This window comes from Schistocerca piceifrons, chromosome 1 (assembly GCF_021461385.2).
Source record: "Schistocerca piceifrons isolate TAMUIC-IGC-003096 chromosome 1, iqSchPice1.1, whole genome shotgun sequence".
Taxonomy (NCBI): domain Eukaryota; kingdom Metazoa; phylum Arthropoda; class Insecta; order Orthoptera; family Acrididae; genus Schistocerca; species Schistocerca piceifrons.
This window is the reverse complement of record NC_060138.1, coordinates 312,147,641-312,170,721: the sequence shown is the minus strand read 5'-3', so window position 1 is coordinate 312,170,721 and position 23,081 is coordinate 312,147,641. Positions and strand designations below refer to the sequence as shown.

General features: G+C 37.9%; 1 protein-coding gene across 1 annotated transcript in view; it reads left to right on the top strand.

The window, feature by feature from the left end:
• Positions 1 to 23,081, top strand: part of LOC124804954 (esterase FE4-like) — a 103,460-nt gene that overhangs the window by 53,902 nt on the left and 26,477 nt on the right. Inside the window, exon 9 of the mRNA XM_047265345.1 lies at positions 14,969 to 15,101. Coding sequence (XP_047121301.1) covers positions 14,969 to 15,101 — 133 coding nt within the window. The remainder of the gene's footprint in view (positions 1 to 14,968; positions 15,102 to 23,081) is intronic.

The window sequence follows — 23,081 nt, the reverse complement described above, 5'->3', positions numbered from 1 at the left end:
CACGAATACCTTACAAGTGGTGAAATAGTCTTCAGTGAAGAAGAAAGCAAGTGAGAACAAACTGAATTTAAATATTAAAATTAAAGAGTTAATCATAATGTGCCACGAAAAAACTAAAAAAGAAGTGAAAGAGTACACACTGTTGAGTAGCAAGTAGGAACCAGCATAGTAAACCAACTGGATGAAATTAAGCTTTTAAGAAATTGTGAAGTGAAAACCAGGATAAATTTACATGATGAACAACAACAGAAATCACAAGAATGCTGTGGAACAATTTTCAAGATTACAGAGAATACTACACCATGCAGCCCCAGCAGTTCAAGACAATAAAAAGTAAATATCACAAAAAGAAACAATGCCATAGTTTTTCCTAGCATTGCTGCAGAAGAATTTTTGAGAGCAACAGTGGTATTTTTGAGTGTGGAAAAGTATGCAGACATGTAGAATATCAAATACATGACCTATACATAGAGTAACAACATTATATTGAACACGAGTGCATAGAACATCCACACAACAAGAGAAAAACAGATCACAGAGGTTACCAAACAGAGGGACAGAGAGGGAGGGAGAGAGAGAGAGAGGGGGGGGGGGGGGAGGGAGGGAGGGAGGGAGTGCTTCCACCACAAAGAACAAAGTTGCTATCGCTGGTCAGTGATGGTGTTGTTGTGGTTGATAGCCACCACAGTGACCCCTGTGCCCCTCCTCCCACCTACCCCCCCCCCTCTCCCCAGCATGAAAATCATGGGGGAGGAAGTGAAGGAGCTGCACTACAAATGTCAATGAGGTGACATGGCAGTTGGGCCGTATCGGGAGTCATGTATGATAAGATGATTGATCAGCCACTTTGTGGTTGGGCCAGAAGGTGGCAATTTCTTGTAGGTGTGAATCTCTTCTGACCATGCATTTTATCACTGGGACAGAAACCAGGCCTGGTTGGATGTTTCAGATAGGTGATGACATGTTGATGCACATGACCAGTCGTGCCATGGCTGGCACTTTCACGAGACATGACAAGGCCATTCCTGAAGTTGTTCTGAGTGTCATATGAATGCTAAATAGGCAGAATATCTGTGACTGATGAGGAAACATCCAGTGTGTCTGCATGGGGCCCCAGTGGTGCAATTGAAGAGATGGGGGTGGGGTGTCAGTGACAAGGATGTCAGCATGTGGAAGCCATGCATACCAGAGGGACTTTGATGACATCAAAGTGAAAGCATATGTTTAGTGGGTGGTGCAATTGATGCAAGTTGCTAATTTATTAGCCTGTTCAAACTACAATGGTCGTGGCCTGGAAGCTGAGAGGGGGCAGGAATGCTGGGTACTGGTCTGTTTTGGGTCATGGTCGAAATTGGTGTATGCTGAGATGCACTCATATAGTCTAACATTTTTGTCCAGAACTATTGTGTCAGGAAGAGTCACCAAAGTTGTCGGTGACAGCTGGAGGTGAATACTGCAACTGACAGTGGTTGCACCAGGATCATGTTGAGTTCAAGTCCTCTGATGTTTCTCAAATGTGGCATTGTAGAACACTGTCAGTCTTTAGTAGGTGTTAACTGAATGTGGAACCAGATGAAAGTAGTCAATGGAGTCAATGGAGTAGGTGATGTCATGTGAAGATCTGGAACAGATGGTAATCGAGCTGCATTCCAGTGAGCCATGCAGAAGAGACATGGGAATAGTGTGCTGCCCAACCAGAGAGGCACGCCCAAAGATACCAGTGCTGGAGGAGAAACACAGTGTACTGTCGTTTGTGTTTTGTTGCATGTCTGGGACTAGACAGTGCAGAGGTAGGGTGGAGTAGCGAATGGGCATGGTCGGACATTGTGTAGGCATGACCAGTCAGTGGCACTATGCTTACCTGTACGCTGCCACACTTGTCATCATGATGGTTGAGTGTCAAGACTGTGAGCTAGTTGCATGCCATAGTGAGGGCAGCAGATGTGTCATTACTATGTTGTGGGAGCAACACAATCTCCATATGGAATGTGTGGGCATAGTGTTAGTGAATCACCAGGAACTCATCAGATGGGGGGGCACACTGCTTGAGTATGTCAGTGGATGTATGACTGTCTTCCAGCTGTTTGTCTTGAACATTTGATGTACCAGCTGGGGTGGATGCACTATGGCAAAACTTTCTGCGATACAGTGGCCCATGTACAAGTACAGGAGCTCAGCATAATGTACAAACAAGAAGAGGTGGGACTGGCATTAAAAGTGCATCAGTAGTTCTGGTTTTATGATGTCCTTATGGGTGACTGTCAGTGTGAGGCAGCAAGGTAATGATGCTCGCAGAGTTTGGGTCATGGGTCTGTGAACTGTGGTCAGTGAGCTGGAAGCTTCATGCATTTGCAATGCTGTAGTTTCATCTGTTCTTGTTGAGCTGTCAAGTGCTATTGAATTGATGTCAGAGCTGATATCTGCTCGAAAATGGTTCATTGGGAGTGGGACAGGTTGGAGTGGACAGAAATGTTGCAAGCATTATTGAGTAACTATAAACCAGACAACAGCACACGAAGATCTGTCAGTGTATGGGGTGTTGTCGCAGAGCTCAAAGTAATTTGTTTAGATGGGTTGCAGGTCACTGGACTAAGATAATGTGGAGACACACATTGAATGATGCTGATAGAGCTGGCTCTGCTGAGGTGTGGCAGATTTCGTCATGTGTGGGGGTTATGCAGGGGTGACATGGTTGATGATGATCCACACAGATGAGAGCATAGCATGCTCAGTGGTTTTCTGCTCAGAATGGGCACAACACAGATGGAGATGTTCTGCACAGATGCAGGCACAGGACAAATAGTGGGACAGGGTTTTGATGTATGAAGGTTGTTGCTCCAGTCATAGCTCGAAGCAATCAAGTGGAGTCAGTCAGATTTGGCCTCTGCATGAAATGAAACAAACCAAGACTGATTCTGTGGCACATGGTAGCCAGCATTGTTGTCAACAATGTGAATACCATGTTGGTGGCCCCTGGAACATTCTTGATGTGAATGTTCATTCCCAACATGACTAGATAGAAATAAATTGTTCACAATCAAACACCAGGTTTGAGGCTGCTCCAGATGAAACTGGATATTTTGCATGGTCATGAATGAAATCCAGGCAACCACCAGCAGCAAAGATCAAGGAAACAAATTCAGGTATGGTGCAGCAGATATGCTGCCTTTGACAAATGTATTTTTGCAAATAGGATACTACAATGGAGTTCCACACTTTCAGGGCTAGCACCATTAGTAGAACCACAGTCCTGAAGCATTTCACTTGCACAATTGCTGTCTATAGATGATGGAAGAGTCAGTTGAGAAGCACTGCACTGTCTAGAATGGGAACCATCTGCATGACATGTGAATTTCAGTGGCCAGTGGTTATGTGCAGGTCACATTTTTGTAACAGTATCAGTGTGAGTTTTACCTTGTATAAAGTCATTGTGAATCACTGACATCAGTAGTGTGGGAAATCAAGATACGGGTGGGTGTAGAATATTGAATATATGATCTGTATTTAGAATAATACCACTTTATTGAAAACATCTGCACAAAAACAGAGCACATTGCTTTCTAAGCAGTCATACGGAGTTGTAATCTACCCCCTCCTTCTTACTTCCATCTATAGTCCACATTACACAATGTATTTTATGAAGATTTGAGAGGAATGTAGATTAAAATAAACTTCCTAATTTATTTGGCTTGTCATGTTCAGTTGGCTCCAGTTCTTCTTTTCTAGGGGTCTAATTCTAGAAGTTGAAAAATGTCACATTAGGTCCTCATGGTTGGTCTGAACTATATAATCTGTAGATTGTTGTTGCAACATTTTTTTAAATGTAAATACATTTTCTCACATTTGAGTATGTCATACAGTATCATGATTTTTCACATTAACAAAGCCAAAATTGCATTGTTTGCACAAAAATACTGCCAATCACATCAGAGGCATGCTAATGACTCTCACACTCTGAGCAAATTACAATATGCCAAAGGGTTTATGATTCTTCTTAACAAATGAATCGCTATTAGTTTTTGTTACATTATTAATTTTGATTATTATTTCATATAAACACAGTAAACAGCACAGGGAAGTGTAATTAATAAGAGAAATTTTAAGTGTGCCAGTAATTCATAATTTCAAATGTTTCTTAAAAAAATGAATTTTAACTGTACACTCAGAACTAGTACTTGTTGATTATAGCATTGAAACTAAAATATTTTATAAATTAATACCTTTTCATAAATTTTACCTTGAAATATAATATACTGTATTTATAAATTAATACCTTGTCATAAATTTTACCTTGAAATATAATATACTGTGTTTATAAATTAATACCTTGTCATAAATTTTACCTTGAAATATAATATACTGTGCTTAAAACTATATAAAAGTTTTCAGAAAAGCTATTGAGATAATACTGAACTGTCCAAAATTCAGAAAATAATACTGGTATCGACAGTTGCTGCCTAGGAAAAGTAATGCTAGAGGAGGATGTCCCATTAAAACATTCCATTCACATTATATGGAAACAATGTGTTTACAATATTTTGTGACCTACTATAAGATTTGCCAAATGGTGTACAAAATGATGCCAAAAGATAGAATACAGAATGTCGAAGTTAAATTCCAAAATTACAAAAAAAATTTCGGTTGTATGATCATCACTTCCCTATGAACATAAGTATAGGTTAGCTTATAAAAAGCTGGGAAAGATGTAGAAGGAAATACACAGCACCTGACAAATTTCTAATAACAACACACAGAGTTCTTCTTGCTGACAGTTTGTCTATAGTCCAAATAAGTGTAAAACATGAGTGGTGAAATGGCAAAATTAACATGCGGTGATAATTTCCAAAATGATGGACAAAACTCACATGAAGTTGCTCTAACATATCTAGCTTCATAAAGAAAGGTGTAACCTAGTGCAACATTTAAGTTTCTTTCAGCATTTCTATGAATGAGGTTTAAGTGTCTGTTAATGATACATAAAAATGAATACTAAAATATTACAGACAAATGTTACCGTAATAACACAATGTAAATGAAAATAATGCAAAGGTGAAACATTGTTCCTGCAAACATAGTAAATACCAGAAACGTATGAATATTAACCCTCATAAAGTAGAATTCAGATGTATAGAGGTATCTGATACACAACATATTACAGAAAATGTAAGAAAAATGTATACTATACAAGTCGTTATCTATTCCTATATGAGGACATGGTATTCAGATTTTCAAATCTGTGGAACATTCTGTCCCAAGAGAAATGATACAATGTCAAAACTACAACATTACAATACTAAATTATAGAAATAAATGCAGTGGTAATGTAAAGTACTAGAATTACAAATTGCAAGTTTACACCAAAAATGAAAAAATATTAGGGCCTATGCTTACAATGTGGAAACCGACCAATGAATCCAAACCACACCAGGTACACACCAGCAGAAATGTTTCAACATAACAAAAATAATAAAGTTCATAATCATATATCAATATGTTCAATCATATGTAAAGAATAATTAGAGGAAGCATCTAGCCTCAATCAATAGTTGCACACACTTCTTGAGTACATACACACAACGTCGCAATGACCATGGGTATCCAAAACAGAGTTAAGCATGAGTTTGCACACAACTCAAGTTCCAGTGAGATACAACAATGCAGGTAATCTGAGTCATTAATAGATTGGAATGGTGACATAATCAAGTAGCATGAAGACCAAAATCAGTGTGTGAAATCAGAAATGTATACATCTTGTTATACAGTCTATACACAATTTACAATCACAAACATAAATGTCTTCCACACTATTTGCTAATTGTTCATACAAACTAACCTACATACATACAAGCCTAAACGATTCATTTACAATTAAAAACAATACATACTGGGTGTTGAGATAAGAAAATTCATTGAAATGTATGACTACTAATCTAACAGTGCATAATTTTATCAGATTCTGATAATTATTTACAACATGATTCACAGAATTTACTCCTGACCTTATTAAGTTCTACCATTTCTGTCTTGAACATAACAAATCATCAGTCATACAGCATCAACCCAACTCAAACAAGACTTAAAGTTACAAAATGTGTTGTGAAGTTAATCCCTCTACCCGAAAATACATACATTTATGTGGACTTACACACAATAATAAACAAATAGTTCCATGAAATTTATAAAAATACAAGAATTTTGCATACAGGATAATTTCTTGGCTAACAATTTACCAATTTGAGTCACAAGACTGATGTAGTTGACAGATGCTTGAGTACTATTACTCAGTACCTGTGATCTCTTGAAAGTTGGCTGGACCAACAAGGGTACAGCCATAGAGGACTTTGGGATTGGATCCACCCACATCTTTCAGTTTCCTCCCTAGATTTCTCATCACACACTCCAACAGATAAGTAATTTTCTTTCTAGCTTCCACATCAAATCCTGAAACATTGTTTCATGTACTAAATATGCTATTCAATACTTCCCTCACATCACATGGCATATGTTTCACCTGTCTGTATTGAAAACAGTAAGTATTCAGAATTTATGTCTAAATGGATTAAAAAAGAGTTCACACATATGGTATATTAATAAACAGAGCTAAATGCAATGAAAAAATGAACTAGTAAGGTAGTATACACATATATAATAAAGATATCTCAAAGTAACATCCCTTTAGCAATTAGTAGATTAAAAGAAATTATGTACACAAGCTAGACAAGTCGGACTGCACTGACGCATCATCCGACAAATGCCTACATTATGAGATATGGACCATAGTCCATGATGTACTGACATAAGAATTCTGTGTTTAATGTACACGTGTGTTTGTTTGCACATATGAAATTTCAAGATATTATTCCTAATATTTACAGCACACAAGTCTTCACTCAGTTTACCACAACATCCATGGCTTTACCCAAAAGAGTTCATGAAGCTTAAATTAAATCACTTTCTGTAGAGTACACAAGAATAATAATAATAATAATAATAATAATAATAATAATAATAATAATAATAATAATTAACACCAATAGCATTTTAAAATAAGAAATCTATCACTAGATATTTAATGGCATTTTCACATTTCAAAACTGTATATATATATATATATGGAGACTGTATATGTGTGGATGGATATGTGTGTGTGTGCGAGTGTATACCCGTCCCTTTTTCCCCCTAAGGTAAGTCTTTCCGCTCCCGGGATTGGAATGACTCCTTACCCTCTCCCTTAAAACCCACATCCTTTCGTCTTTTCCTCTCCTTTCCTTTTTCCTGATGAGGCAACAGTTTGTTGCGAAAGCTTGAATTTTGTGTGTGTGTTTGTGTTTGTTTGTGTGTCTATCGACCTGCCAGCACTTTCGTTCAGTAAGTCACATCATCTTCGCTTTTAGATATATATATATTTTACAGAATTATATAATTATATAGTTGTATGAATCTTCAAATGTAGTGTGGCATAGACTTAAACTCAGTCAATGCACAAGACACGATTTTGGAGATCACATAATCTTACATTACTACATTCCTGACAAAGGAGAAAGAAAAAAAAAGATAGTTATGGAATTTGTCTATAAGCTTTCAGTTCAGTGATATTGTGTAACCCAAACAACTTCTTGGATTTAGGATACACATGTCTCTATGCACCAGGATTCAGATTTTCAAGAATTTCAAATGGTCCTATATAAATATCAAAGAATTTCTTTATCTCAGGTGTCAACACTTTAGATTTCTCTTTGGTTTTCACCAATACAATATCTCCTACCTCGAAAATCTGCCACTACCATCATGTCTCTGCTTTCTCCTATCCTCCTGCTTTTTCATCATCTCCCTGACACACTCTTTTCTCTCTTGCGATGACAGAATTTTACATGGTGGAAACTCAGCAGAAATAAAGTTAGCTGACCTGCAATTAAACGTGATTTCAAGTGGTGAAAACCTGTTGAAGAATGTTGTAAGCTGTTCATAATATCCTCAAAATCACTGACATATTGTATCCAACTGGTATGATTTTTACTACAATATGTTCTAAACAGTCTTCTAATTTCTCTTGTATATCTTACTGCAGGATTACTCAATGGATGGTACACTGAGGCTAGAATATGCATTATTTTAGTATGATCAACAATGTCTTTCCAAGCCGGTGAGGTAAACTGAAAACTATTGTCAGATAAAATTGGTTTAGGAGTACCCACTATATTCTGTTATTTTTGATGTTATGGGTGTAAGTGATATTGGTTGATAGTTACCTGGTGATGATATATCTCCTTCTTTATGTACTGGTTTAACTGCAGATATTTTTAAACATTCTGGACGATTACCTTCATTTAAAATTTTGTTGATTATTTAGTCAGTGGTGTTAGAATTTGATTTCTGATATACTCAATAACATCGTTTGAGAGATCACAGTAATGCTCTGCTCCAGAATTACTGAACCTAGCTATTGATTCATTGAACATCTTCTCAGTTACACAAGTCCAGTGAAAGCTGTCTGTCTGCTTGCTATTCATTTCCGGCAGCAGTGCCTCTGCCTTACACACATTCTTCATTATGCTGTTATCTGGTTGAGGACTGACAAAATGTGCATTTAGCATATCAGGTTGAATTGGCATCTGGTATAATTTATCATCACAATTAGTTTCTGTTTAAATAGTGTTGAAAATGGCTGTGATGTGGAATCTGAGTGGGATACGGTCAAATGGGGGGTGCCCCAGGGATCAGTGTTCCTTATTTATATAAATGATGTGTCCTCTACTATTACAGGAAACTCTAAAGTATTTTTGTTTGCTGATGACACTAGCTTCGAAGCAAAGGATGTTGTGTGCAACATTGGCTCTGTTTCAGATCATGCAGTTCATGACATAAGTTCATTGCTTGTAGAAAATAAACTAATGCTAAATCACAGTAAGAGACAGTTTTTACAGTTTACAACACACAATTCAACAAAACATGATGTTTTAATTTCACTGAGTGGGCATATGATTAGTGAAACTTAACAGTTAAAATTTCTAGGTGTTCAGAAAGACAGTAAACTTTCATGGAAAGCCCATGTTCAGGATCTTGTTCAAAGACGTAATGCCACCATTTTTACTATTCAAACAGCATCTGAAGTAAGTGATCATTTGACATGAAAATTATTGTACTTTGCTTATTTTCATCAAAGTTCTCCTCATTCTGTGTTAATGTTTGTAGGCTTCTAAATAAAAGATTCTGTGGCAGATGGATAGACCGAGATGGACCAGTTCCTTGCTCTCCATAGTCTCTTGGTCTCTGGACATAAACCCACTACAGTTTTATTCGTGGGGGTATTTGAAAGCTCTTGGGTACTGAACCCTGGTACAAGATGTACAGAGTCTTCATGTCCATATTGTGGAAGGCTATTCTAATGGGACCCCTTCCTGCCTATAACCGAAATTTTGTTAAATTCCCAACTAAATAAAGTCCAGATACAATTCTATTGGAAATTTCCAGACATAGAATTAATTAAAGTTAATTGTAGGACAAGGAACTTAGAATAATTTTTGCTACCACTGTTGGATGTAGAATGTCAATAATAAAAACAACACTCAACTTTCTGTTCAATGCCATAGTTACTGTTATTGCTGTATCTCATTATCTTAAAAAGAAAACAGGATAGTATGTTAATCATCATCTTGCAATTATTACTGCAGCATAATTCCTTGATTTAATAAATTCATCAATAATTACTATTATCCGAGTTCTCCAAATGATGTATTTCAGGATAAAATGTACCTCCTTTAAAATGAAACAATGGATAATGTTACTCTGCTATGTATCCTTCACTTTTAAAGATCACAAGACACTTTTTTTCACTTCAATATACATTAACAATGTATTCCACTGGTACATTAGAGGTGAGTTACTCAACTTTTCTCCATCACTTCTCACAACCTGCTCATAGCTGCAGCATAAACGTAAACCAAAGATACATCTATATTGACAGCTGTGTATGACTCAGTACTGAGTATGACTCAGACTAATTTTTAATCATGAATAATATATGTGTAGAATAAATATGTCCATAAACAATTACTGTATTGTGATCTACCATTGGTTGTGGCTGTATTGTCACCTACAGTACTCCAGGATTACATAGCTGTAGTCTCATCATGCCACAAAAAGTATGCAATTCTCCATGGATACAGCAGCATGTCAGGGATTCAATGCAATGATGGATTGATGTCTGTACTCTTGCTAATGGAGAGCATTTAGAATAGTGTTTCAAACTGTGCTGAGTCTTCTTTTTCTGTGAGTTTCACATGATAAATGTGTTGAAGAGTTTTAGAAACTGAACTCTAAAATGGCAATAAAGTTTTCCTGGACCCATGTCCATGTAATATATTTTCTTCCTTTATGTATGAGAAATGTTTCCTGTAAGTTTGGCTACACCTTTTTGTTATACCCTGTATTTCTGGAATAACCACTTAATACTATTTCTTGAAATTTTGTTAGTAGCCTTTCATAAGATAGTTGGTGTTAAAATGTAACCACATTGTTGAGCTATGTGAGTTAATACTCAAGTTAGATTCTTGATGTTTGAAGAAATTGTGGTATCTGTTCCTTGCAGTTTGCTTCACCTGTAAATTAGATCCTGGACGCACCATAAAGTACAGGCTATATTTGTCACAGTTAATTCATTACTTTAAAAATGGTGTAGCTGAAATGTGATATCCTCATATAATGTTTTTTATTCAGATCACAAATGACATCACATCAAACTTCTCAAAACCGAACCAATCACTGACTCCCTTTGCCCATTGCAGACACACCTTATATATGTTTCAGCAATCATAATTTACTTGTTTACAACGATTGAAATGTTAATTTCAATGATTTCAAATAAAAGTTGCACAGTTTTTTATGAATGAGCTTCAGTATTTGGATTAACAAAACAGGATATTCCATGATAACAAACAGTTTGAAATAAAACATGTGACATAGCCAAAGATCAAATAGCATTTTAATTACAGTTCAGACCATGCAAAGAAAGTTGAGTCATCCATTTACCATAGCCACAATATGTGCTCATTGAGTTTACTTACTTTGCATGTTTGTTGTGGCCTGGTAAGCCTGTTGGGTTCTCCAAATTGTCTATTATCCCTCTCTCCAATATATCTTATACCGTTCTGTTACAGGTCTGTCTATCTTCAAACATCTGTTGGTTTGGATTTTTCAGCATCACAGTGATTGTCTTCCAAGAGTCAAAGAAACTTCTTCATATTTGTTCAATATTTCCTGTTAGTTCCATTTTTTATGGGTCTCACACACATATTCTAGAACAGTCCCACACACACAAGCAGCCTTTTATACACAGTCTCCATGAAAGACACATTAGATTTGCCCAGTATCATACTTATGCTTGAGTCGATGTCACCATTCTATTTCATGTTGACTGGTTCAAACTGATACTCACTGGTATTTTACTCATAGGATAATATATTTTCCCATTTTGTAAAGTGCAAAATTTTACATTTCTGTACATTTAAACCAAGGTGCCAAATTCTAAAATACTTTGAAATCTTATTAAGATCTAATTGAATATTTGTGAAGTGTTTTTCAAAGCATAAGCTAACTGCACCCTCTGCAAAAATTCTGAAGTTACTGTTGACATTGTCTGCCAATTCATTAATACACAGCACGAGCACCTGGAGCACCCTGAAGTTACTTCTACTTATTTCAAAAGCCCCACATCAAACATAACAATCTGAGTCTTCTCTACCAAGAACTCCTCATTTCACTCACAAATTTCATTTCATGCCCCATATGACCATATTTTTCTAAATAAACATGGTTGCACTCAGTCAACTGTCTTTCCGAAGTTGTGAAATACTGTTTCTATCTCATAGGCTTGATCCATGACCTGCAAGTGAGAAAAGCACTAGCTGGATTTCCCATACTTGATGTTTTTGGGATACATGCTCATTGGTACGGAGTAGGTCATTGTGGTCTCATTATGTTTGAGCCCATAACATGTTATAAGATTCTTCAGTAGGTGAATGACTGACCTATTGCATTGTATTTTTGTAGATCAATTCTGCTACCCTTCTTGTAAATGAGTGGCACCTTTTCTTTCTTCCAATAACCGGGCACCATTTTGTGTTCAAGGGATCTACACTCTATCATTGTTAAGAGAGGGGAAAACTCTGGCAAAGTTCTGTATGGAGTCAGATAGGGATATCAGACCCTGGGCTTGTTAATATATTTTAGTGATTTCAGTTGTTTCTCAATGCCACTGATATTAATTGTCCATATCATTCTCTCACCTATAGTGGGCTGATGTGTAGTGCACAGAAACACGTAACAGAAAACAGTATTGAAATTAGCTTTCAAGCTCTTTCTCTTTTTCTAGTAAAAATACACATATCTGTACACAGAACCACATGGACAACCAAACATACTCTCTTGCTGTAGTGGTGAGACTGGTTATAGAATTTTGATTATTGAAAGCAGTTGTCTGGATAGATGGAGGTGGTGAGGGGGTAGGGAAGGGTGCATAAGACAAGAAGGGGTAGTGAGGTAGTATGAGGCAGGTCTTTCGACAGATGACTCAGTGGCTGCACAAGACAAAAGCAGTTCAGAGGGTAGAGTATATAATAAATAGAGAGAGGGTGGAGGGAGAGTGGTTAAGGAAAGGAGAGAAACGTGGTGATAAAGAGGGAGATTACCACCTTCTCGCTAGTTTACATATTTGTTCATCCAGGGATTTCCATTATTGTTATTTACATCTCTCATATTCATAATGGTGTTAGAATTAAATTGAGGCAGTACTCATTTATTTTCTTTTGTAAAGGTAAATTGAAAAGAAGTCCGCATATCTGCATATTACTTGTTACACTTGAATTTACTTCTTGTGCCATCCATGAGAGTCTGAACAACAGCTTTGGTGCCACTGAGAGATGAACAGAATGCCTTTTTGTTTTGGGAGAGGTCTTCTGATAAGATTCAATTAAGGTAGTCATTGAAGACATTGTGCATTGTCCTTTCAATGGCCAAATATATTTCCTTTAGCATCTCTCTCTATCTGTGCTATATTTTGTTGTAGACCTACCATGCAATAGTGTCTCTATTTTTTCAAATGTTTCTCTATGGATATTGCATACTGTGGAGGATTACTTTCAACATGCACTATACAAGGTACACATTTGTACAATGCTTGGTCACTTATTATTATAATTTTGGGCACAGTTCTTCTACATGCTCCTGCTAAGTGTTAATGTTTCAAGTTCTTCCTGGAGGTAAGACATGACTGCCTCTTTATGTAGTTTTGCTGAACATGTACATTTTTTTACCTGTTTTAGCTGCCTTTAATGTGTTAACCATTATTGCCAAACTGGCTCATAATCATTGATACAAGTTACAATGTGGATGTCCTCAGAGAGGACAGATCCAAATCAGTTGTTGGAGGATTAAACTCTTCTGCAGTGATTGCAGTATGATTGGGGAATGTATGTACTTTTGAGCTGATGGTTTTTCATAAAATTTCCGTTACAGCTGGGGGTTAGACTGTTGGTCAACAAAAGGAACTAATTATAAATTCATACACAGCCTTGAAACTTGAATATAGTTCATACAGCCTCACAGGCAACATCAGTGTCTACTTTGGTGAGTTTCAATGAATATCCCATTTCTGATCCTATTGATAAATCACTTTTGCTCACCACAAAAATCTCACTGCTGTAAATCACAGGTACTTTTTATTTTTTTATTTTGTTTTATTTACTGTGAGCTCCACTGATTAGTAGGAGTTCTTGTAGGGCTTCTAATACTATTTTTGTGACTTTCAGAGTATCAGGTTCTGTTCTCTTTCCAAACATTAAACCCAACAGTTCCATCACAGAAGGTGGTATTTGTTTAAGTAATTCTTAAGCCTATTCCGATTATTTCTGAAACAAAACACATTTGCAGTAGTGGCCTGTTACTATCTACAATTTTGTATCACATTTTTTTATTGAATGGAAGCAAATGCTTTGTTTTAACTATTTCTCGAAGCTTATGTAGTCCTTTAGCAGACTCACCAGTAAGTAATCTATGAAGAGTAAGCATTTTATTCCTAAGTTTTGCATTTGCCTGCACTGCTATCCTTCTCACTGGAAATTAGCAGCAGCATTGCATAAGGTACTAAGTTCTCTGTTGTTACAAAATTTTCTTTGGATTTAAAAACAAATATTTTTATTTTTTTATTATTTTATTTTATTTATTTACATCTTTATGGTATGCTACTAAAATAACCATTTACACAACTTACCATGATCTTAGATGTGCAGAAAGACCCATGTTGTTTTATTACATGATTGCTGAACAGTCACTGGAAAGTTACATCCATTAAAAATCTGGAAGTATGAATACACAGCAGTTTAAAGTGGAATAACCACATAAAACTAATAGTGGGACAGGCAGATGCTGGACTGAGATTCATTGCAACAATCCTCAGAAAGTGTAGTCCACAAACAAAGCAAGAAACTTATGTAACCCTTATATCATTTTTTGGGGGGGAGGGGGGCAGGTGAAGGGGTGGAAGAGTGAAAGTGCCATTGCAATGCTCATCCATCTCTGATGGCAGTTCGACATGGAGTGGATTACTGTTGAAATTCTGAGAACATACACTTCTAGAAGAGTTGATCAATATCATGCCACCCCACACATATCTCACGAAAAAACTAAAAGGAAAACCAGAGATATTTAAACTCATAGATAGGCTATGCAACAGTCATTCTGCCCATGCATCATTTGTGACTGGGAGAGGAGATGGAAGAGTGTGTGTGTGTGGGGGGGGGGGGGGGGGGGGGGGGAGGGAGGGGGAAGTGACAATGGTGCATGAAATACCCCCTTCCACGCACCATATGGTGACTTCTGGAGTACAGATGTGGATGTAGATGTAAACATAAACTGTTTAGTCATTCAAGCACAGAAAGATAATATGGCATATCTGTCTGCTTTATTTACACAGTGCACGAGTGCTCTCCTCTTTGGTGAAGGCATTGATGTTGTTGTGCAGAGAATGGCACAGCATTCTACTCAGCCCATTTATTACTACTATTTCTCTTATGTTGGACCTCTGACTAGCTATCCTGGTTTGGAAGGTATGTATATTTATTTAAAGGTAAAGAAATCACTACTATCATTGAAACTGATGACTTCATACTTAATCGTCTAGCCAATTGTGTGTGATGAGCAAATTACTACTTCTTAAAATAAGGAAAATACCTTGAGCTCTCTGAAGTGATGGACCATTATGTCAGAATCAACTGAGAGTTGAATTCAACGTTTATACTGAATTGACGTCATTCATTACAGAACAACAAGACAATGAATACAATTAAAATGTTTTCTTTGTTGTACATACAAAATTAAAATTTAAATTCAACTATTGCTTGTAAACAAAAATAACCATAAAATTTTTAACCTGCCATAAGAATTTTGTTTTTAAGCTACTTAGTAGCTGCTGTAATAAATAGTTTAAAGTGGGAGTGGGAGGGGGTAACACTACGGGAAATAATGAAGTAAGTTAACCTTTTCAGTGATATTGCAAAGTAAGTGAGTGGTTAAGAGGACAGATGAATATCAGGTAAAAATAAGGGGATTTAATGTTGAAGTGGACAGAACTAGGATGGAAGAAGAAAGGTCAAGGGAGGAAAAGAGTAAAGTGAAGGAAACTGGTGTAGAAAGTAGAATTTACAGAGAGTTGTGTGTGTTTGTGTGTGTGACTGAACAAAAAAAAAGTTTTTTTTTTTGTAACCTCAGTGAGATATAGAAGAGCATTGAGCAAATGTAGATGAAGCCATATATTAATAGCTATTCTGCAGTAAACCATTAAGAAATCCTACTTATGGTACTGCAAAAAATATAAAATTTCCCTTTTTGTTTTCAGATAGCAAAACTGTTTCAGAGAAAATAGAAAAACATTGCTCATGAACAATATTAGAAAATCTCCCTTGTTGTTATCTCTAAAGTAAAACACATCAATAATGAACATTAAAATTAAACTCTATGAGAAAAAGGTCATCTGAAACATTATAAAACATTTTTAAAAAACATATAAAATCAGGTAAAATTTTGAAATTCAGTTCCCAGGGAAGACCTCTGGCAAAAATTACATCCTGTGAAAAGCATAGGCTACCACATTTTCCAATACATCCTTAAACATAAATAAATTATATTGCAACAAATACAATATACATTATCAGCCAGACGTTAATGGTATGAGTATACCCTTAGGAAGACTGCAAATGTTGTTAGCTTGCAGGAAAAATAATGACAAACAAACACTGCAAAGAATTTCACTATTGTTTTCATACAGATTGTAACGCTGCAACCTTTATGAAAAGTGTTACTGTTTCTTTACCTTGAAGTGCTGACTGGTACTGTCACTGCACAATACTGCAAAAAGAATAGCTATTTCTGAAACTTAAGGTGATTTTGCAGTTTTTAGACATTAATATTTACAAATGAAACTATTTCATAAGACATGGTATCCATTTCAACAAATTTGGCAATAGTATGCTACCTTCTGACATAAGTAGGATTCTCTACTCTTGTTAGTGAAAGTAGAATAAATCTGTCATTGTCCTGGGGATCCTCCACAAAGAAACTATTAGAATGGACCAATCCCCATGGAATTTATCCAAAAGCAACAAAATAATTCAGAAATGCATTGTAGAAATACAGATCCCCCATCCTGATCTCAGATTCAGCTTTCATCATCTGTTACCAAAAAATCCAATCAATAAACACCAAACAGAATTTCAGATCTACTTGTCAGACAGCAGTATTAAGACTCATGTTATTTGTTTCTTAGAGCACTGTTTCAAAAATCAAAACTTGTTATTCTTCATCTTTACAAATTATACAGCTGGTAACAGTGTCTGCAGTTCTAACAGTGGGCTACTTGGCCATCTACTGCTTGTTAAGGAGGGCATGGTATGCAACACATGCAACTCAACTGATAACCTAAATAATAGGAAACATTTTTAACTTTGTGCTATAGAAACCAAGCAGCCTGATGTAACAATAGTTTTTATTTATCATTTTCTTGATGGCAACATATCCCAGTTTCTGAACAGACTTGAAAGTTTCATGTATCTTTACAAATCCAAAGGTACGGAGATCATATTATGTGGTGATTTTAACATAAATTTTGGTGACATTTCACATACAGTGAGTGATGTCATAAACCTTTTAGCAACTTGCAGTATCCAAAATACAATAAAGGATCCAAGCAGAATACCATGTAATTCAAGCAGTTGTATAGATGCAATATTCTCTCCCATTTATTAATGTTCTGAAATGGACCAATGGATCTCTGACCATCAGGATATCATTTTATGGCTTAGTTTGGGCAAACATAGAAAAGTTAACACCTACTTTCATCTACAGAAGGCACATCAAAGAACCTTGCAATATCAACATGTTTAAAAATGTACTTCAGTCTCAATCCTGGGATATTATTTACCAGGAAGATAATTTAGATAAGAAAACTTCTCCAATCCTTGACATACTGGATTATCATTTCAATGTGCCATTTCCAATAAAAAAAAAAAAAAATCGAATTGCAATACTCAATAAGGAAAACTGGTAATAAGTGTATCACAAATGATATAAGAATGTCATATAACACTAAGAGGCCACACTATGAACAAAATTTAGAACCATATTGTACAAGAAGATATTTTGTGAAGTAATATATAAAGCAAAACAGCTAGAAAATAAAGTACACATAAATGTTTCTAAAAACAAATGTAAAACCATGTGGGGATATTGTCAGAAAAATTTTACAACCTGATGCTAAACTGAAAACACCAGCATCTCTTCACTATAATGGCCAACAAATAACAGATACCAAACACATACACTCCTGGAAATTGAAATAAGAACACCGTAAATTCATTGTCCCAGGAAGGGGAAACTTTATTGACACATTCCTGGGGTCAGGTACATCACATGATCACACTGACAGAACCTCAGGCACATAGACACAGGCAACAGAGCATGCACAATGTCGGCACTAGTACAGTGTATATCCACCTTTCGCAGCAATGCAGGCTGCTATTCTCCCATGGAGACGATCGTAGAGATGCTGGATGTAGTCCTGTGGAACGGCTTGCCATGCCATTTCCACCTGGCGCCTCAGTTGGACCAGCGTTCGTGCTGGACGTGCAGACCGCATGAGACAACGCTTCATCCAGTCCCAAACATGCTCAATGGGGGACAGATCCGGAGATCTTGCTGGCCAGGGTAGTTGACTTACACCTTCTAGAGCACGTTGGGTGGCACGGGATACATGCGGACGTGCATTGTCCTGTTGGAACAGTAAGTTCCCTTGCCGGTCTAGGAATGGTAGAACGATGGGTTCGATGACGGTTTGGATGTACCGTGCACTATTCAGTGTCCCCTCGACGATCACCAGTGGTGTACGGCCAGTGTAGGAGATCGCTCCCCACACCATGATGCCGGGTGTTGGCCCTGTGTGCCTCGGTCGTATGCAGTCCTGATTGTGGCACTCACCTGCACGGCGCCAAACACGCATACGACCATCATTGGCACCAAGGCAGAAGCGACTCTCATCGCTGAAGACGACACGTCTCCATTCGTCCCTCCATTCACGCCTGTCGCGACACCACTGGAGGCGGGCTGCATGATGTTGGGGCGTGAGCGGAAGACGGCCTAACGGTGTGCGGGACCGTAGCCCAGCTTCATGGAGACGGTTGCGAATGGTCCTCGCCGATACCCCAGGAGCAACAGTGTCCCTAATTTGCTGGGAAGTGGCGGTGCGGTCCCCTGCAGCACTGCGTAGGATCCTACGGTCTTGGCGTGCATCCGTGCGTCGCTGCGGTCCGGTCCCAGGTCGACGGGCACGTGCACCTTCCGCCGACCACTGGCGACAACATCGATGTACTGTGGAGACCTCACGCCCCACGTGTTGAGCAATTCGGCGGTACGTCCACCCGGCCTCCCGCATGCCCACTATACGCCCTCGCTCAAAGTCCATCAACTGCACATACGGTTCACGTCCATGCTGTCGCAGCATGCTACCAGTGTTAAAGACTGCGATGGAGCTCCGTATGCCACGGCAAACTGGCTGACACTGACGGCGGCGGTGCACAAATGCTGCGCAGCTAGCGCCATTCGACGGCCAACACCGCGGTTCCTGGTGTGTCCGCTGTGCCGTGCATGTGATCATTGCTTGTACAGCCCTCTCGCAGTGTCCGGAGCAAGTATGGTGGGTCTGACACACCGGTGTCAATGTGTTCTTTTTTCCATTTCTAGGAGTGTATTTGTGATATTTCAATAAACACTTTTCTGGAATTGCTAGCAGTCTTTCAGTCAGTCAATCTCCACCAACAAAACATTCTGTCCAAAGTGTAAAAGATCTGACAAATTGCTAATATGTGCAGTTTTGATGGATGTTCTAATTAATGGAATATGAAAATGGCTTTGATTGTTTACTTACCTATATAATAAAATGGCTTGCTGATGAAGTAGTACAGCCCCTTTGCAACATAATCAAGTGCTCCATGGGTACTGGCATTTTCCCTCATCCAATCCAAACCTCCATGATGTTTCATTACACAGAACAAAGAGAATTCCAGTTAACAAATGGAATATTGTACAGGAAGAACTATGGTCCAGCATGTCAGAAATGGTTGCTTGTCATCCAGTTCATCTACAGCCAGCTATTCTGAAGCATTCCCATGACACTCCACCATCTTGTCACATGGGATTCATGATGACTCTAGACAGAATCAGGTGTAAATATCATTGGCCAGGTCTCTGCTGATCCATTAGACTCTGTGTAAACCATTGTAAGAAGTGCCAGTGATGGAAGATCATGATATATTTATGAGGGTAATCCCAAAAGTAAGGTCTCCTATTTTTTAAGTACATAGACCCGTTTATTTCTACAATGGTCTACATCAGTTTACAGCTTGAACATTTAGCTATTTTTCGACATAATCATCATTTCTGTCGATGCATTTTTGTAGACACTGTGGCAGTTTTTGTATTCCCATGTCATACCAGCTCACCGCCATGCTGTTCAGAAAGTTATGAACCTCTTCTTTCATCTCGTTGTCGGAGGTGAATAGCTTTCTGGCCAAATATTCTTTTCACTTAGAGAACAAGTGACAGTCACTGGGTGGCAAGTCAGGACTATAGGGTGGGTGGGTGATTGTGTTCCACTGAAACTGTTGCAGGAGAGCAATGGTTTCCCGAGCAATGTGTGGGCGAGCGTTGTCATGGAGAATGTGTATGCCCTTGCTCAACATTCCTCTTCTTTGGTTCTGAATTGCCCGTTTGAGTTTTTTCAGAGTCTCACAGTACCTGTCAGTGTTAATTGTGCTCCCAGCGATTCAGCTCCAATGAAGAGGTGAAAGAAGAGGTTCATAACTTTCTGAACAGCATGGCGGTGAGCTGGTATGACATGGGCATACAAAAACTGCCACAGCTTGTACAAAAATGCATTGACAGAAATGGTGATTATGTCGAAAAATAGCTAAATGTTCAAGCTGTAAACTGATGTAAGCCACTGTAGAAATACACAGGTCTATGTAGTTATAAAAAAATAGGAGACCTTACGTTTGGAATTACCCTCATATCTCCATTGCATTTGGTAACAATCCTGCCTGCCGCAGTACCTTTTCACCAAATTGGAATCAACTTCTTGGGTACATTTGTCAATCGATGGATAATAGTCTGCTTTGTCTACATCACTTGCCATGCTGTCACAAAGCTGTGCCAACTGCTGAAGTTCTGTAAATTGCAAGATTTCTTCTAGAAGAGGTCATTTTGAAGCACAGAGCACCCTGTCTGTTGATCTATGATTGTGGAAAAGTTTTCCAATCAAAACTGGCAACAGAAGTAATTTCACATTGCAACATCATCAACAGTATAACATCTGCTTAGCACCCACAGATGAGTGATCTCACAGAATGCTTTTATAAGGTCTTGGCAAATATGCTCTTGATGTATGTTGATGTCAAACAGAGAGATTGGGATACTGTACTGCATGTCATGACATTTACATACAACACAGTGCAGCAAGGCACTATAGGCCTTACAATGTTCCTTCTTTTCCATGGTCATGGGGCAGATATGACAATTGATACAATACCCCCATCTCAACCAAATGATACTCAGGATTACTATATGAAACTTCCCACCACCAGAGCCAAAGAAGTAAGGCAGCTGCATTGCATACAGACCCTGCACGTCCAGGAGAAAGAACAAGAGTGCTGCAATGCCGAGCTTTGCCTAGATGGATTTTTATGTCTTTGTGGAAATAGGGAGACAGAAAAGTTCCCAAAGTGTTGGTTTGTGTCATATCATATCTCTCACTGCTTGTCAGATATAATATTTGAAGCTGAGAGTTGTGAGCCTTCATTGAGAAGACAAAAGTGCAGACACATCATCCATGGTTTCCATATGATGCCCTGCTGCAAACCTGAGGAGCAAATTGATGATGAGAGGTTCAAGGAAACTGAACATCCACTCAACAATCATGAAGCTTTAGTGGGAGGTGGGAGAGGTTATCTTCAACACACATCATAGTGAAGATGTGATGACATCACCAGGAGATGAGGATCTGCCAGTGTTTCCATCCAGGAGCCACTGATAAGGTCTAGATTCAGGGAGCTGTGTATGACTCCAATAAGATTTTGTGAAACAGTGGGGTGCCATTCCTCCAGTAGAGGGATCAGTTCCACAAGCAGTACTGCTTGCAGTGTGGCATAGTAGTTACATGACAGGCTGGCACGCTCCAGGTCATCCGTTCAAACCTGACTCCCAGCAATTATTTGTTATTTATTATTTCTGGAAGGTTCTTGAACTATATCATGATTGTAATGTTTATATGCTCCATGTTATTCAATGTTTGTATAAACAACAACATTCTGGAATGTTTGATGTTTGTATGGATAGCAGCACCCTCCATTCATTTCAGCACTGATCTGGCCATATAGTGGTGTTTTTATATTTGGACTAGAGTGTGATGTTAACATGATAATATTTATAATAACAAAGGAAATTAATGAGTGCTGGTATTTATGCTCTTGGTGCTTGAGAAAGATCTCTGCAGGATGACTTAGGGCTGACACCATGGTTAATTCCTAAATAATAATGTTATACATTTTAATTTAGTTCTACTAGTCCTCGTTAAATTTAAACTACAATATGAAATTTTCTTGCTTCTGTGGTAACATACATTTCTAAATTCACAGCTTATACTCATACACAATCACTGAAAATCTTTTAATCCATCATCACATAGCAACTGTTCAACAAATTTTCTTCCAAATTTCTGATGAAACCTACTTTAGGCCCCCTTTTATGTAAATGGCACTACTATCAAACTCATGATTTATCTGGATAAATCTGATCCCTGTTTATGGATACTCTGCAGATCTGAAGTCAGACAAGATTGGTATGAGCTGCATGTGTAATAGCAATTCTCTCAATGAGCCTCATCAAGGAGTTGTATGCTTCTTGATTCTCTTCCCCTGAGCAGCCCTTCAAAAGCCTCATTGCTTCGAGTTGGTCTATGTTTGTCATGGGGATATTTAAAATAATTTTCCTTAATGAGTACCCTCAACGTAAATTTTGCCTTTGATCTTGTGGAGCAGAAGCTAACCAGCTGGCTCTTGTTAAAATTTACAACCCATATTTGACTACCTACTGTTCCAGTTTAGCAAATTATTTCTGAAGGATTCTATAATCATGTAATAGTCTTACTCTGTGATAATCCTAGGATGAACTGCAAACAATCTTTTACTGGACTTGATACCAGTGCCTAGGTTGTTGATATTCATGTTATAAACAACATTGGCTTCAGTGCATTTTCTTTTAGCATCCCTGTCAGCATTTCCATTGTTACCATTTGTGGTATTCAATGAGAAGTATTGATGTTTGTGTACTCAGTCTCGTCCATGTTTAATTATTACCATCTGTTCAGGACGCAGAGCAGAAGTTTGTGACAAATATTATGAAACCACTTTGAATTCACATTATCTTTTGTTACATGATGGATCTGGAACTGATGCAATCTGTTTATTGCTATGCAGATATGATAA